Raw genomic sequence first — 16,443 nt, 5'->3', positions numbered from 1 at the left:
ATTAGAACTTTATCATTAAAAAGTCTGAGCCCCGACAGGCTTCCCTCAGAATTTTACAAGATATTAGCCCAACATGTTTCTCCTACCTTGAGTGCAGTTTATGAGGAGCCATTAAGAAAGGGAACCCTGCCTGTTGGGATGAGAGAAGCCTTGATTTTGCCCATTTTAAAACTGACCAGAGACCCCTTGTTGGCAGCATCCTATCGCCCTATTTCACTGCTAAACGTGGATGCAAAATTATACGCAAATCTTTTGGCCACAAGACTGTTGAATATCATTCTGCATTTGGTGGGCAGCTCAAGCTGGCTTTGTAAAAGGTAGGAATGCTGTAATTAATGACCGTAGGATATTGTGTGTGCTAGAGTAAGCGCATGCTGCTGATCTGGAAGCCCTACTGGTGGGTTTTGATATAGAGAGGGCTTTTGATTTGGCGTCCTGGCCATATCTATGGGAAGTCCTGAAGGCTTCTGGCTTCCAGGGCCCTATTATATCCATGAAACAACTTTTATATGACGACCCTTTCGCAAGGGTTTTGGTAAATGGGCTTTCTCTCTAAAAGATTCACTATATATAGGGGCTCCGGCAGGGTTGCCCTCTTTCCCCCACCCTTTTCATTATCTGTAAGGAACCTTTAGCATTAGCCTTATTGGGAGGTCCACAAATTACAGGTATTAAAGTCAGTACCGCTGAATTTAAGGTGGCTTTGTTTGCTGATGACTTGTGGGTGGCTCTCTTACCAATCCTACAAACACATTTACCTAGAATCTTGGATGTCTTACAAGTTTTTTGACAATATTCCGGTTTATGGATTAATTTTGATAAATCAGAGGCCCTATCTGTTGGGGTGATGTGGTTAATGCTTGGCCAGGACCCTTTCCAATAAAGTGGGCGAGAGAAAATTTGAGATATTTAGGTCTTTGGATCCCTAGTGAAATGAGACGGTTGTATACTATGAATGTTACCCATTATCAGCTACAAAATCTCCCTGTACGTGATGGAAGGATCTTCCACTATCTTTATGGGGTAGAGTCCAACTCCTGAAGATGGTAGTTTTGCCCAAGTAGTTATATCCCTTGCAACATTTTTCCCTTATATTTAAAGATTTGGCCTTCCAGAACAAGATTAAGAAATTTCTCTGGGGAACAAAAAAAACAGGGACCATCCTCCACCTTTTACAATTACCTAGAAGAGGAGGAGGACTAGGTCTTGTTCATACATCAGCAGAACGTGGTGACCATTTTGACACATGTTTAGTTGTGCTAGGAAACATTCAATACTTTCATGTATAGGGACGTGAAATGTCATGTATCAATGCCATAGTTAAGGCAATAAAATATTGAATACATTCACAGCTTCGAACTTTGATTTGTTAATGAAAAGCTTATTGTTAATACATGTGGTAAAATTAAATTTGTTTATGATGATTGTTGTTATGGGAAAATTAGGTTCTTACCTAGGTAATTTTCTTTCCTTTAGTCATAGCAGATGAAGCCATTACGTATGGGTTGTGTCCATCAACCAGCAGGGGGAGATAGAGAGCACTCAACTTTTCACAGTGCCTCATGGCCAGCCAGCTCCACTGCCTCTTCAGTATTTGAAGCTTCCAAAGCAGTATGGCAAACCGCAATGGGAATAACATGAACTTTCCTCACAGCAAACGATGGCCCCTTAACAAGGGCATGAACTCAAAAGGAGGGAATGAACACATCCTCCTGGAGGGAATAAACTCGTCCTCCTTATTGTATAACTGGAGGGGATACACGCAACCTCCTGGAGGGAATAAACTCATCCTCCAAAACATAAACTGGAGGGAATGGACTCATCCTCCTATAAGTGAACATGAATCCTGAAGACTGTTTTCCAACTTTCTCCCAAGGAAGGAACTTCAGGAAATTAGAACAGAACCTGAAACAGATTCACAGGGAGGGCTCATGGCTTCATCTGCTATGACTAAAGGAAAGAAAATTACCAAGGTAAGAACCTAATTTTCCCTTCCTTGTCATCAAGCAGATGAAGCCATTACGTATGGGATGTAACAAAGCAATCCCTATATAGGGTGGGAACAGGTCACACCACGCGCTAGCACTTGTGCTCCAAAACGCGCATCCCTCCTAGCAGCCACATCCAGCCTGTAATGTCGGGCAAAAGAGAGCTTAGAAGCCCATGTTGCTGCACTGCATATCTCTTGACGAGAGAGTGCTCCAGTTTCAGCCCAAGAGGAAGAAATCGCTCTGGTAGAATGCGCCTTAAAGGCTACAGGCGGAGACCGGCCGGCAAGCAGATAAGCTGAAAAGATAGTTTCTTTGAACCAGCGGGCAATAGTGGCTTTAGACGCTGGAGACCCTCTGCGAGGACCTGATAGCAAAACAAACAGATGATCATAGATCCTGAAAGAGATAGTAACTCACAGATACTGCAGCAGAGTCCTGCGCACATCCAACAGGTGCAACTGCCCAAAAGATTCTGGAAACTCCTCCTCATCAAAGGAGGGCAAGAAAATAGGCTGGTTTAGGTGAAATGCTGAAACCACCTTAGGCATAAAGGAAGGCAAGGTCCGAACCGTGACCCCGGACTCTGAGAATTGCAGAAATGGGTCTCTACAGGACAGTGCCTGGAGCTCTGACACCCATCTCGCCGAAGTAATGGCCACAAGAAAAACGGCCTTTAGTGTCAAATCTTTCTCCGATGCTCGCCGAAGCGGCTCAAAAGGAGATGCCTGCAGGGCCTTCAAAACTAGCCCCAGGTTCCAAGCTGGACAGGGTGCTCGCACGGAAGGCCGGAGCCGAAACACCCCACTAAGAAACCGTGCCACATCTGGATGAGCAGCTAAAGACACGCCTTCAACCTTACCACGAAGGGAGGCCAACGCTGCCACTTGCACCCGCAGGGAATTATAGGCCAAGCCTATTTTGTACACCATCCTGCAAAAAGTCCAGAATCGGCGAGACAGGAGCCCGCATGGGTGTGATCGCTTTTGAAGCACACCAAGACTTAAACTGGCACCAAATCCTGGCATAAGCCACGGAAGTGGAACGCTTGCGGGCCTGCAGGAGAGTGGAAATAACTGTGTTTGAATAGCTTTTGTCCCTTAATTGCGCCCTCTCAATCACCATGCCATAAGACCAAAGCGGCAGGCGTCCTCCATGGCTACCGGGCCCTGTGACAACAGGTTCAGTACCAGAGGTAAAGGAAGTAGAGCCTCCACTAGCATCTGTCGGAGGTCCGCATACCAAGGCCTCCTGGGCCAATCCGGGGCGATCGAATCCGTAGGAGCACGCACCCTATCAAGGGCCACAGAGGGAACACATATAGTAGGCCCGGAGGCCAGAGCTGAGTCAAGGCATCCAACCCTGCCGAGCTAGGATCTCTCCGTCTGCTGAAGAAGCACGAGACTTTGGCATCTGAACTTGTCGCCATAAGATCCATCTTGGGCTTGCCCCATTTGGCACATATCTGCAGGAATACTTCGTCTGCTAGTTTCCATTCTGCTGGATCGATCTGATGCCTGCTTAGATAATCGGCTTGCACATTGCTCTGACCAGCAATGTGAGCTGCCGACAGAAACTGAAGATGCAGCTCGGCCCAGTGGCAAATCTGTTCGGCCTGCGCAGCCAGTGCTCTGCTCTGAGTGCCGCCTTGTCGATTTATGTAGGCCACTGCTGTCGTGTTGTCCGACATCACTCGGACAGCCAATCCTTCCAGGGTCACTTGAAAGGCTAGAAGCTCCTGAAACACCGCTTTCAACTCCAGGCGGTTGATGGACCACTCCGACTCGTCGGGTGTCCATAGACCCTGGGCATGCTTCCCCATGCAATGTGCGCCCCAGCCCTTCAGGCTGGCATCTGTCACTACTAGACAACAATCGGGGAGTGCCAGCGGCATTCCTCGCCGCAGCATGCTGTCTGAGAGCCACCACTCCATGCTGAGTCGGGCCGCAGGGAGCCAAGAAAGTCTGCATTGATAATCCTGAGAAACTGGAGATCATCTTTGAAGTAGGGAATACTGTAGAGGTCTCAGGTGCACTCTCGCCCAAGGCACCACTTCCAATGTGGCTGTCATCGATCCCAGCAGCTGGACAATGTCCCAAGCTCGCGGGCGGGGCATCCTCAGGAGCAGATGGACCTGATTCTGAAGCTTGCACCGCCTTAGCTCGGGTAGGTATACATAGCCCGAGTCTGTGTCGAACCTGGCCCCCAAATATTCTAGAGATTGCGAGGGGGTCAGGTGACATTTGGCCATATTGATGACCCAGCCTAGAGATTGAAGTACTGAGACCACTCTGGCTGTAGCATGATAGCTCTCTGTTACAGAGTCTGCTCTGATGAGCCAGTCGTCTAAGTACGGGTGAACCCTGATACCTTCTCGCCTGAGCAAAGCAGCTACTACCACCATTACCTTCGAAAAGGTTCGGGGAGCTGTGGCGAGGCCAAAAGGCAAGGCACGGAACTGGAAATGTTTTCCCAACGCCACAAACCTCAGAAACATCTGGTGCGGGGGCCAAATTGGAATGTGCAAGTAAGCTTCTTTCAGGTCTAGAGACGTGAGAAACTCTCCTGGCTGTACCGCAGCAATGACGGAGCGCAGGGTTTCCATGTGGAAATGCCGCACTCTCAGGGACTTGTTTAATTCTTTTAAGTCCAGAATAGGGCGAAAAGACCCACCTTTTCGCGGCACCACAAAGTAGATGGAGTATCGGCCGTAGCCGTGTTCGGCGGGAGGTACCGGGGAAACGGCCCCTAACTGAATCAGACCTTGCAAAGTCTCCTCTACTGCCGCCCGTTTGGCGGCAGAACCGCATCGGGACTCCACAAACACATCTCTTACTGGGGCGTTGAATTCTATTCTGTAGCCATCTCTGATCAGGTCCAGAACCCACTGATCTGAGGAAATATTGGCCCACTCCTCGGCAAAGAGGGAAAGACGTCCTCCGATGACAGGAAGCGAGGAGGGGGCCGGCGCACCATCATTGAGAGGGTCGCCCCTGAACTCCAGGCCTAGAGCCGGTGGCTGCGGAATGCTTGTCCGAGTAAAGGAGTTCCTCTGCTGAAAAACGGGCACAAGAAGTGAACCCAGCAGAACGCCCCGGCCGGTACCTTCTAGCTTCACGGAAGCGAGGTCTATAAGAGGAGTGGACCGCCTAGCCCTTGGAGGAAGGCCTCGGCCTATCTTCGGGCAAGCGCTGGGGTTTAGGATCTCCCAGGCCTTTAATAATTTTTTTTTCCAACTCCTCACCAAATAGGAGAAAGCCTTGAAAGGGCAACTTCACCAACCTTTGCTTAGAGGCCATGTCCGCTGCCCAATGTCGTAGCCAAATAAGACGGCGAGCCGCCACTGCTACTGCCATTTGTTTAGCCGAAGCTCTGACAATATCATAAAGGGCATCAGCCAAAAAGGACAAGGCCGACTCCAGCCGAAGAGCCACATCCGAGAAGGGTTCCGCTCCATCTCCGGGCTGTTCCACTGCCTGTTGCAACCACGCCAGGCAGGCTCTAGCAGCATAACAACTGCATGCAGACGCCCGAACAGTAAGACCTGCAATTTCAAAGGACCGTTTAAGTGCTGCTTCCAGCCTACGGTCTTGTATATCCTTCAGGGCAACTCCTCCTTCCACAGGGAGGGTAGTTCTCTTTGTCACCGCAGTGACTAGGGCATCTACTTTAGGCATTGCAAAGCGAGCCAAATGCTCCTCACGCAGAGGGTATAATTGCCCCATAGCCCTGGAAACTTTCAACGGTCCCTTGGGGTCAGCCCACTGAGCAGAAACAAGCTCTTGGATGGAGTCATGCAAAGGAAAGGCTCGAGCAGGCTTTTTAGTACTAGCCATCCTAGGATTCACAGAGGAGGTCGTGCCACTGTCAGGCTCTTCAATAGAAAGGACCTGTAGGGCATCTGAAATAAGCGCTGGCAGCTCATCACGGTGGAAAATCCTCACCGCGGAGGGATCATCCAGATCCTGTGGTAATTCTGCACCTGACTCTGGCTCCTCAGACTTTCCGAATCCTCACAGCCCGACCACATGGGGGAAAAAGGAGGTGCACCACAATCTGAAGGGGAATTAGCCCTTCTACGCTTTTCTTTATGCCAATTATCAGGGAAAATAGCCTCAGCGGGCAATTCCAGGCCAGAATCCACGGGGGGGGGGGGGGGGGGGACAATAGAAGGGGCCTCAGACGACCCTTGAGGGAGAGCTCTTTTCAGCATGTATGCTTTATACAATAATAACACAAAATCAGGGGAGAAAAACTCGCCCTGGGCACCCAGATCCCGTCCGGGGCTAGCTGCTCCCTGAATAGCCTCAATTCGAGGTCCCCCCCCCCCCCCCCAAGGCTCAGGGCTCTCTGTCTCTACGGAGGCCGCGCCATGCGGAGAATTCAAAATGGCGTCCACTGCCAGCTCTGAGCGGGAAGAATCATCGCTCGCCATGCTCAGGCCAGCTCTCACACCTGTACAGCACGATTTACAGAGCCCCGCTGCTGATTTGCACTTGCCACACCAGGAACAGCGCTTTACATTCTCTGCAGCTATCACCGAAAACGGCGGGAAAATTCAAAATGGCGGTTTCACGCCAAAAACGCCCTGATCGCGGGCCCACCCCGGAGGAGTTAGAAAACACTCTTAACTCACTGGACCGAGTATCACAGCTCCGGTCCCATAGAAGAATCATAGGAAAATCTCTGTTCCATTTTTTTTTTTTTTTAACGCTGTGAGGAAAGCAGAGGTAATAAGAACTCCAGAGGCTCAGATGAGTGGGAAAGGCAGGGAAAGGCGAACCAATGTGCCTGCATCCACTGAGTGGGAAAGGACAGGGAAAAGCAAGCTAATATGTCCACATCCACGGGGGCATGGGTAACGAAGGGAAAGGGCTAACCTATGTGCCTTCAAAGAGAAGCTGCTATAGCCTCTAACACCCCGGCTAACAACTGGCAAGCCAGGAGCCACCCCCAGGCAGATTTTTGATGGAGCTCGAAGAAGCTGCAGCCACCCTGCTTGGGGAGATAGAGAATACTGAAGAGGCAGTGGAGCTGGCTGGCCATGAGGCACTGTGAAAAGTTGAGTGCTCTCTATCTCCCCCTGCTGGTTGATGGACACAACCCATACGTAATGGCTTCATCTGCTTGATGACAAGGAAAAATGTGCTTTTGGTAGTTTGTTACATTTTACATGCCAGATCTGCTAGGTTGCCCCCAGTTTTGAGACACCATATCCTGATAAAAGCAGTGCGATGAGCTTGAACTCTATTTCACAAAAAATTTGGGCTGCATTCTCATTGCTCCCAATTCTTACCAATCCAGGGAAATGAAGATTTTCAGCCTGGATTACAACCTGGTGCTTTTACTAGCTGGCAATAGAGGAATATAAACCAAAGAAGTTACCTAAGGTATTTTTATGAGTGGCTTCCCTTTTCCCTTGAGTGCTGTGTGGCACAGCCTAGTGTATTCCTATGAGTGGCTTCCCTTTCCATGAGTGCTGTATGGTTCAGCCTAGAGTGTATTCTTCTGAGAGGTGTGTCTTCTGACAAGATTTGTTTTGGGTTTTTTTTTTTTTATTATCAAAAACTCTGGCTTTAGTTTTTAAAAGCCTGCAAATGAAGCCAATTTGCAGGCTTTTAAAAACTACTAGTAATAAGTACTTAAGGTTTCGTTATGATAAATTATTATGCCCAGTTTATGGGCTGTAATAAATGTTAATTTATGATCATTATAATTGTAATCTGTGTTGTTATGTTTTTACATAGGCTACTTTCCCACCTTGAGCATTTTCAGAAAGGCTTAACACAAGATCAGTACAGAAGCCTCAAAACTAGTGAGAATAAGGGTCACATCTTAAAAAGAAATTCCAAAATACTTTTCTGTCCTATCATGTTTATGGAATTCCTTTTCAAGATTTGAAGTTTTGGTTATGTTATATGTACTTCCACCTTGACAGTTTTTCCCTAGGCGGTTAATCAAGTGAAATAAACCTAAAATAATCAGAAATCATTTTTGTGGCCAGCCTATTGGTTCTTGTGGGGAAGCCCATGTTTCAATTCCTGACTCAGGTCTCCTACTCAGCAAATTGGCAAACAGCAGCAGATGCTGTGGAAAGCATTTGCAGCCCTTGAAAGAGGGGAGCCATCATCACTATGCACTACCTAGTGACCACATTTACAGCCCTGATGCACACCTCCTAGCCACAGAACTGTATTATTGAAATTAAGTATGGAGTACAAGACTACTTAACTAGGGGGAAACGCCCCCACTAGTTACAAATAAAGGCTTATGACAGTAAGTCGCAGTCATGACTCAGCAGGAGCTCCCAGATCAAAAACGAAATTTGTAAAAATCACAGGTACCTTAAGGGTTTTGTTTGTTTTTTTCTGAGTACAGCTTTTGTACAATAAGTGAGTGTGCACTGTGCCAGCAGCAGCAGTCCCAGACTGGCCAGAGCAAAGCTGCAAAGGGTAATGAAGCACATATATGTAACCATGTGAGGATGCCATCTTACCATTACGAGATATGTCCAGCTCCACGAGCTGCATGAAGTTGGCCACCTCTGGGGGTAGGCGTTGGATTTCATTGTCACTCAGGCCCAGCTTTCGCAAGTTTAGCAATCTGAAGAAGGGCTGAAGGAGAGAGAAGGATAACATCAGTATTTCTGCAATACTAACAGTTCCCCAATCACAGCTTCCCTGTTAATACTAAAAAAAGGGGGAGGGGCACTATTCCATCATAACACCTCATATCCCCTCCCCTCAATCCTAGTAATCATTCTTTTTCTGCCTTTCCTCTGAACACCTCACTTTCACCCTTCCACCTTCTAGTCCCCTCTCACTCTTGCCCCACCCACACCCCTGCATTTTCCCCCTTTCCTCAACGTCCCACCAGCTTGGCCTTAGGACAACACTGGCAATGAGGTGCCTTTGGATGCATCCCATGAGCTGGTGTTGCGCTTTTAACTATGCACTCCAAACCCAACAGCACAGAATGACAATGCAATCCAAGGCACCACACTGTCAAAGTCCTTCCTGCTCCACAGAAGCTGGATCAGCATGCAATAGGCAGGGAGCACTAGAGGGCCACTACTGCCACAATTGCTCCAGGTCCCTGTTTCCCATGGTGGTTCTGCAGGGAGTGGAGAACTCTACTGGATAGCTAGGATTTCGTGGCCCTTCCCACAGCATCATGGAAGACCAGGCACACTTCCATAAACACACAGACAAAATGTTTTGTACAAAATTAAAAAGAAAAAAATATATGGTGTTTATATCTCAAATTATCACATGTAGCAGGCAAAGCCATCCTCAGATTATTCTATCACACTATATCAGCCACTGAAAAAAAATGAAGATCGTATGGAGGTTTATGATTAGCAAATTTAGGTTCTCACTAGCTGATAGCCAGTGTAATTCAGAGATTCCCACTCCTCCCCAACACCAACATTCCCACTCAGACGAATAACCTTCCCAACTGTCTACTGCCAATCCCCCTGCCTCTGTGTGGACAAGTGACCATTTCCAGAGATGCCTGGTCCCTGCCCCCATCATTTTACTAAAAGTCACAAAGGCTCCAGGGTCCATGGAGGAGCTTCCTTCAACTCATGCAGTCACAAGAGCCCCACAGCAATCAACCCAGCAAGATGTCGACAGGCACCATTTTCTACAGCTAAATGCCTTGAGACAACTGCCAAATAAAGTACATTTCTGTAAAATCGACAAGTACTTTTTACCTGAAGACTTTATATTAGTTTTACATATAATAAGTTTCCCTTTGAAAGAGGGTCAGAAAAAATTAAGTACACAAATCTACCCCTGTACTCCGTGCAGTTATTTTCCTATACAATTTTACATTCAGGAAATCCTAAAAACTGGCAACAAAAAAAGCACAAAAGGGCCTCCAAGTTTGGAACAACATAACTTTAATGGAAGGTGATCTGACACGGGTTGCGTTTCAGCGCCCAGAGCACCTGCCTCAGGGGTCAAGAAGTAGACGTCTTGAATATCAGTGAGCTGAGACCGCGTTGCAGTAAACACACTGTACTGATTGTCACCAAAACTTGAGTGCGTAGCAGCGGGTTCTGTACATAACATGAGAGTGGACTTAGCAAACCAAGAGGAACGGTCTGGAATTTGGCAGCTTAGATTTAATACTAAAAAAAAATAAAATGCAGGGTCATGCATTTGGGCTGCAAATATCTGAAGGAACAGTACAGTTTAGGGGTGAAGAACTTTTGTGCACGAAAAAGGAGTGGAACTTGGGTGTGATTGTATGTGATGATCTTAAGGTGGCCAAACAACTAGAAAAGGCAATGACGAACGTTAGAAGGATGTTTGGGTGCACAGGGAGAGGAGTGGCAAGTAAGAAATAGGAGGTGATGATGCCCCGTATAAGACACTGGTGAGACCTCATTTAGAATACTGTGTACAATTCTGGAGACTGCACCTTCAAAAAGATATAAACAGGATGGAGTTGGTCCAAAAGGCAGCTACTAAAATGGTCAGTGGCCTTCGTCATAAAATGTATTGGGACAGACTTAAAGATCTCAATATGTATTCTTTGAAAGAAAGGCGAGAGAGGGGAAATATGAGAGAGAGATTTAAATACCTATACGGAATAAATGCACTGGAGGCGAGTCTCCTTCAATTGAAAGGAAGCTCTGGAACGAGGGGGCATAGAGTGAAGGTGAAAGGGGTTAGACTCCGAAGTAACCTGAGGAAATACTTCTTCGTGGAAAGGGTGGTGAATTCGTTTAACAGCCTCCCCATAGAAGTAGTGGAGATGAAAACAGTATCTCAATTCAAAAAAACTTGGGACGAACATAAGATCTCTAAGGGAGTAATAGGGAGAGTAGATGGCATGGATGGGCAGACTGGATAGGCCATATGGTCTTTATCTGCCTACATCTACGTTTCTATGATTCAGTTTTTAAAAGGAGTTTCTTCCTGTCAAAGCTGCAGTGATGAAGCACCCACAGGCTTCACATTTAGCTGCACATTTTAGAAGTCGCCCCCAAAGAATGAATATATCATGGATATGTGAAAAGAAGATCTTCACAAAAAGCCAGTGCAGAGATTACCAGGGTGGGAGGATTTAAGTTTTCTGTGACTTCAGCCATGGAAGAGGGGGTGGGGGATAATTCCTTAGAAACCCGAGAACATACTCATGAGGGAACAGTGTTGTCCTGCTCCTTGCCTCCTCCATTTTCACTCTCACCTGAAAGAGATCCTGAACAAGTGCTTATAAAAGCAGCAACAAAACAAAAAGCACAGAGCTGTAATATGTTTGCAGGTCCTGCAGTAGACCACACTGCCTTCCTGGGCTTCCTGTTACTAAGAAAACCAAGCTGAGGCCACCACAGTACAAGCAAGTGCAAGAAGCCTCACATACCCCATGCTATTGTACAGCCTCTTACTGCTGTATCAAGATTCCAGCCAGCTGTATCAGCAGCAGACCCAAACAGCATGGGGATATGACACCTTCAAAAAAAATTGACAAGATCTGGGTCTCTATGTAACTTCTATATAGGGTGACCTGTAGATACCCCCACACAGTGACACCCCATAATCACGACCAATCAGAACCACTCTATTGGGGCGGGGAACAACTGCACAATGCTTCTCTCAGCCAAGGGAAGAGTGACTCTCTAGCGTGATGAAGAATGTGCCATATGCAGGTATAGAGTCAGGGCCCAGGCTAGAACTAGTACTTCACAGGAATGTGTGCACTTTTGTGGGGGTAAGCAGTGGAGAAACAGGGCTGTTGTGCCTCTCCTTAATGCGTGTATGTGTGTGGGGGGGGGGGGGGGGGGGGTGATTTGGCTAGCTCTTAGAGTCCCTAAGTGTATAGGGGGACGGTCAGGTCCCTGCTGGTTGCAGTGCTGGGAGAATAGATTAAGGGATTCACATTGCTCAGCCAAAGCCTTTAATCCAGCCTCTCTTTGCCCTTTCATACCCTGCTACTCTAGGCTTTGTGTTGCACTAGGAGTGCACAGCTCTGGCAGAGACAGAGAAAGAAAAATGTTCTTGCACACCAGAACAATTCTTCTATTTACATAAGTACATAAGTACATAAGTAGTGCCATACTGGGAAAGACCAAAGGTCCATCTAGCCCAGCATCCTGTCACTGACAGTGGCCAATCCAGGTCAAGGGCACCTGGCACGCTCCCCAAACGTAAAAACATTCCAGACAAGTTATACCTAAAAATGCGGAATTTTTCCAAGTCCATTTAATAGCGGTCTATGGACTTGTCCTTTAGGAATCTATCTAACCCCTTTTTAAACTCCGTCAAGCTAACCGCCCGTACCACGTTCTCCGGCAACGAATTCCAGAGTCTAATTACACGTTGGGTGAAGAAAAATTTTCTCCGATTCGTTTTAAATTTACCACACTGTAGCTTCAACTCATGCCCTCTAGTCCTAGTATTTTTGGATAGCGTGAACAGTCGCTTCACATCCACCCGATCCATTCCACTCATTATTTTATACACTTCTATCATATCTCCCCTCAGCCGTCTCTTCTCCAAGCTGAAAAGCCCTAGCCTTCTCAGCCTCTCTTCATAGGAAAGTCGTCCCATCCCCACTATCATTTTCGTCGCCCTTCGCTGTACCTTTTCCATGGGCAGAGGTAATCCAGTGCTAAACTATCCTTTTCCCTCCATGGGACTGTTTAGGGAATGGGCAATGTGAAGCACTTGGCTGTATAATGACAGAAATGGCTGGTCCTTCAGTCTCCAGGCTCAGATTCTAGCCTAAGACCAAAGCACATCTACGAAGAGAAAGGGAATATTTTAACTACAATGGAAGTCCTGAAGGAGTTGAATATCCAGAGAACATAATATAAGAAGAAAGCTATCAGGAGCTGAAAAATCACTATGCTTCCCTGTCTACATCTGTGGCATCCAGGAAAAATCCAGAAGCAAATTGAAGAATCATCCTTCGCTAAAAATAAAGAAGGGAGATCAATGGGGTCTAAATAGAATGGATATTGACTGTCCTGGTGGCAAAAAAAATGCCCTATTCAGACATGAAAACGCAAATATCATCGTAAGAGCAATGGGAGAACATAAGGGCTATGAGTCTACAGGGCATTGCCACTTCCCCTTAAGTACACTCCTCCCTCACTGTCAGAACCACCTTAAAACCCATAGTCCCACCCAAAGGGGAAGGGACATGGTAGGGGTAGAGCCAACAGCACATGGTCCAGGAAGAATAAAAGCCCATGGCACAGCCACGTTAAGGAGACCCACAGGGCAATGACTACATCAAACTGCTTTTGCTTTCACCACCTGCATATGAACTGCAACTGCCACAGTCAGGTAGGCCAAGCTCAGCTTGGCACCTTGCAACTTTGGATTTTCAAATAAACTGTAGAAACTACATTGGTAACTCTGGCGATCCAGGCTAGAGAAAAGTAAAGAGTACCGCTGTGCTGAGAGACAGTAATGCACATCATGGCCCTGCAGGAGCATGCCACTGGAGAACCTTGCTATGTCAAAGGAATATTTTTGTGTCTATTTTTCTTTCCCCCACCTATGTATGGAACAGGACCCCTACCAAATACTTACAATAAATAGTATTTATTTTCTTTTACCTGCACCCATTGTGTGGCTACAGTTTGTCCTGGCACTAGGTTCACCCTCATTCACGTTACCACAAGGGCTCTGAAACATGCCACAAAATATGAGATACTCAAGACAGGACAATCAAGAATGAGAGCCTATTAGGTTCAGGATAAAACCATAATATCAGAGACTTCTTGAACTTGTGTAACAGTGGTAAGCTAATGCCAGTGCCATTGAGTATTATAGCACTGGCATTACCCTACCACTGGCAGAACTACACTAAATATTTGTACAGAGTAGATGAGGCATTCAGTCCTCCACCAAAACCACAGAAATCAGTCTACTGAAGTAACCACAATATCAGACACATCCTGAAGGTGTGTAACAGTGGTGGCTGTCAATGCTATCGAGTATTATTACACAGAGTAGGTGATTTGAATAGCGTGCACCATAAGGGTGACCGGCAAAACAGTTCTATATAGTTGTATAGAGTAGACGAGGCATCCAGTCAGCCACCAAAAAACCAGAGGACAGTCTACTGAAGTAGCCAAGCAACATAAGTAAATGCATCAAGAGATGTTATACATGTCAGGTGGTCAGCTGATTCATACAGGCGCCTGCAATAGCAGGTGCCATAACAGCAATTGGCAGAACTGTACTAAACATTTGTACAGAGTAGATGAGGCATCCAGTAAACCACCAAAACCAGAGAAGACAGTCTACTGAAACAACCAAGCAACGTAAGTACAGTGCAATCTGCTTAAGTGCAAGGGTCTGGGACCAAAGAAATACATGCAGTTAACCGGAGCATGCATTTAACCATTGTGACCCAAAGAAGCTTGACATCTGATAAACATATGTACAGTACTGTTTATTATATGTACAGTATACAGTCTCTGTTAATGGACGTTATACAATCTCCATTAACTGACGTTAGGCTTACTAGAAGTAATCAGTCATAGGCCTCTGTACACTCTTTTGTCTGTGAGTTCCATAGACTATGTCTGCCAGACGGTAAAAACTGTCATAGCACTGACATCCAGTGGCCTCCAGATAGACCCGCACGGTGTTGAGACTCTCCAGCACTCTTGCAAAGGTGACAGGAGGTTGTTGAATTTCATCAGCATGTGCCTCACTGCTCATTTCATCCTCTGTTTCATCATCAGCTGTTGCCTGCGTGTAGGTGCATATCTCGACATCAGTGCTGTCGTCAGCTGTTTGTAGATCATAATCAACAGCTACGTACTGATGAAACTCTTCAGTAACACCGGCTGGGATGTCAATAGCCTGTTCATCTGACACGTTTGCAACAGCTGCATCTGTATCGTCCCTCTCCACATCCCTAAAAAAGCTTGCCCGCTTGTAGCACTTCACAATGGTTGCCTGATTCCAGGCTTCTTTCTGCATATGTAGGGAATCCAACAGTGATAGATTATGAGCAAGTTCAACAGCACATTTATCCTTGCCAGTCTGGTCATCCATAACGCTCATCAGAAGACGTACCCACAAGAGCCCGATAATGTTGTTTGAAATTGGTTATTATGCCCTGATCCATAGGTTGAATCAGAGGTAGTGTTTGGTGGCAGGAAGACCACCTTGACATTAAGACAGCCTGACATCATCACTGTGTGCAGCACAATTATCACAAAGCAACAAAATCTGACACTTTTGTGCCCGCATTCTAGTGTCTAACTTCTTTAGCCACTGCTTCCAAATTTCCCCAATTATCCATGAATTTGCATTAGCCTCGTATGACACAGGAAGTCGCTTAACATTCTTGAAGCAACGGGGCTGTTTGCTCTTTCCAATGACGAGGAGTTTCAACTTCTCACTCCCATCCATATTGCAGCAAAGGAGGATCATCAGTCGGTCCTTCAACATTTTACTTCCTGTAGTTTCGGCTTGTTTGAATGCATGTGTTCCATCAGGAACCGCTTGCCAGTAGAGACCATTTTCGTCAGCATTGAAAATGTCACGAGGTGCAAACTCGTTCAAGATGGTAGGAAAAACTGAAACAACTCAATTTTCAGCACCAAAGTCATCAACGTCTTGTTTTTCACCATGCTGCTTCTTGAATTTCATGTTGTTCCTCTCCTTCCATCTTTCCAACCATCCAAGAGTGGCTTTGAATTCAGTTAGTCCAAGACTTTCAGCTAGCTGATTAGCTTTCTCCATAAGCAGTGGACCACTGACAGGAAACTGTCTGCTCCTGACTTGAGAAAACCACCGAAGAAGAGCATCTTCTACCTCCTCAGCTTTTCCCACCCGTTTTTGTTTCCGGTGTGGATTTGTATTGTTTTTTGCCAGTCTTCCAGAAGCTGGTCTTTCTGCTTCAAGATACGTGAAATTTGACTGGGATTGACGCCATATTCTTTAGCAATAGCTGCTTGACTTTGTTTTCTAATAGAACTTCTATTCGTTCAGCCAGTGTTAAAGTCTTACAGTTGCATGACGACAACGACTCCAGTGTACACTCTAACAACATTCTTTCACATCTTCTGCCTGTGGCAGAAGTGGAGGAGTGGCCTAGTGGTTAGGGTGGTGGACTTTGGTCCTGGGGAACTGAGGAACTGAGTTCGATTCCCACTTCAGGCACAGGCAGCTCCTTGTGACTCTGGGCAAGTCACTTAACCCTCCCCATTGCCCCATGTAAGCCACATTGAGCCTGCCATGAGTGGGAAAGCGTGGGGTACAAATGTAACAAAAAAAAAAAAACCGAGATTTCAAATTTACCGCCCCTTTCTCACGCATCAATTAGCTTCCATATTCCGATTGTGCGCTTATGCGGAGTCTTTCCTGCAGAGGAGCGGTCTTGAACCATGCATATAAGCGAATCTTGCACTTATCAGTGGTGCACTAAACCGAAGTTTGTCCCCATACAAATTGATGATGCCAAAAACAGGACC

General features: G+C 46.5%; 1 protein-coding gene across 1 annotated transcript in view; it reads right to left on the bottom strand.

Moving 5' to 3' along the window:
- LOC115459020 (protein scribble homolog) overlaps nt 1–16,137 on the bottom strand; it is a gene marked incomplete at its 5' end in the record, with an annotated part of 124,562 nt that extends 108,425 nt beyond the window's left edge. The window contains 3 exons of the mRNA XM_030188880.1: nt 8,485–8,602; nt 8,794–8,796; nt 16,134–16,137. Of these exons, the coding sequence (XP_030044740.1) occupies nt 8,485–8,602; nt 8,794–8,796; nt 16,134–16,137 (125 nt within the window). The remainder of the gene's footprint in view (nt 1–8,484; nt 8,603–8,793; nt 8,797–16,133) is intronic.
- Nucleotides 16,138–16,443: the final 306 nt, after the last annotated feature.

Source organism: Microcaecilia unicolor, unplaced genomic scaffold (genome assembly GCF_901765095.1).
Source record: "Microcaecilia unicolor unplaced genomic scaffold, aMicUni1.1, whole genome shotgun sequence".
NCBI lineage: Eukaryota > Metazoa > Chordata > Amphibia > Gymnophiona > Siphonopidae > Microcaecilia > Microcaecilia unicolor.
Note: the sequence above shows the minus strand (reverse complement) of the source record. Positions and strands in the feature narration are given on the sequence as shown.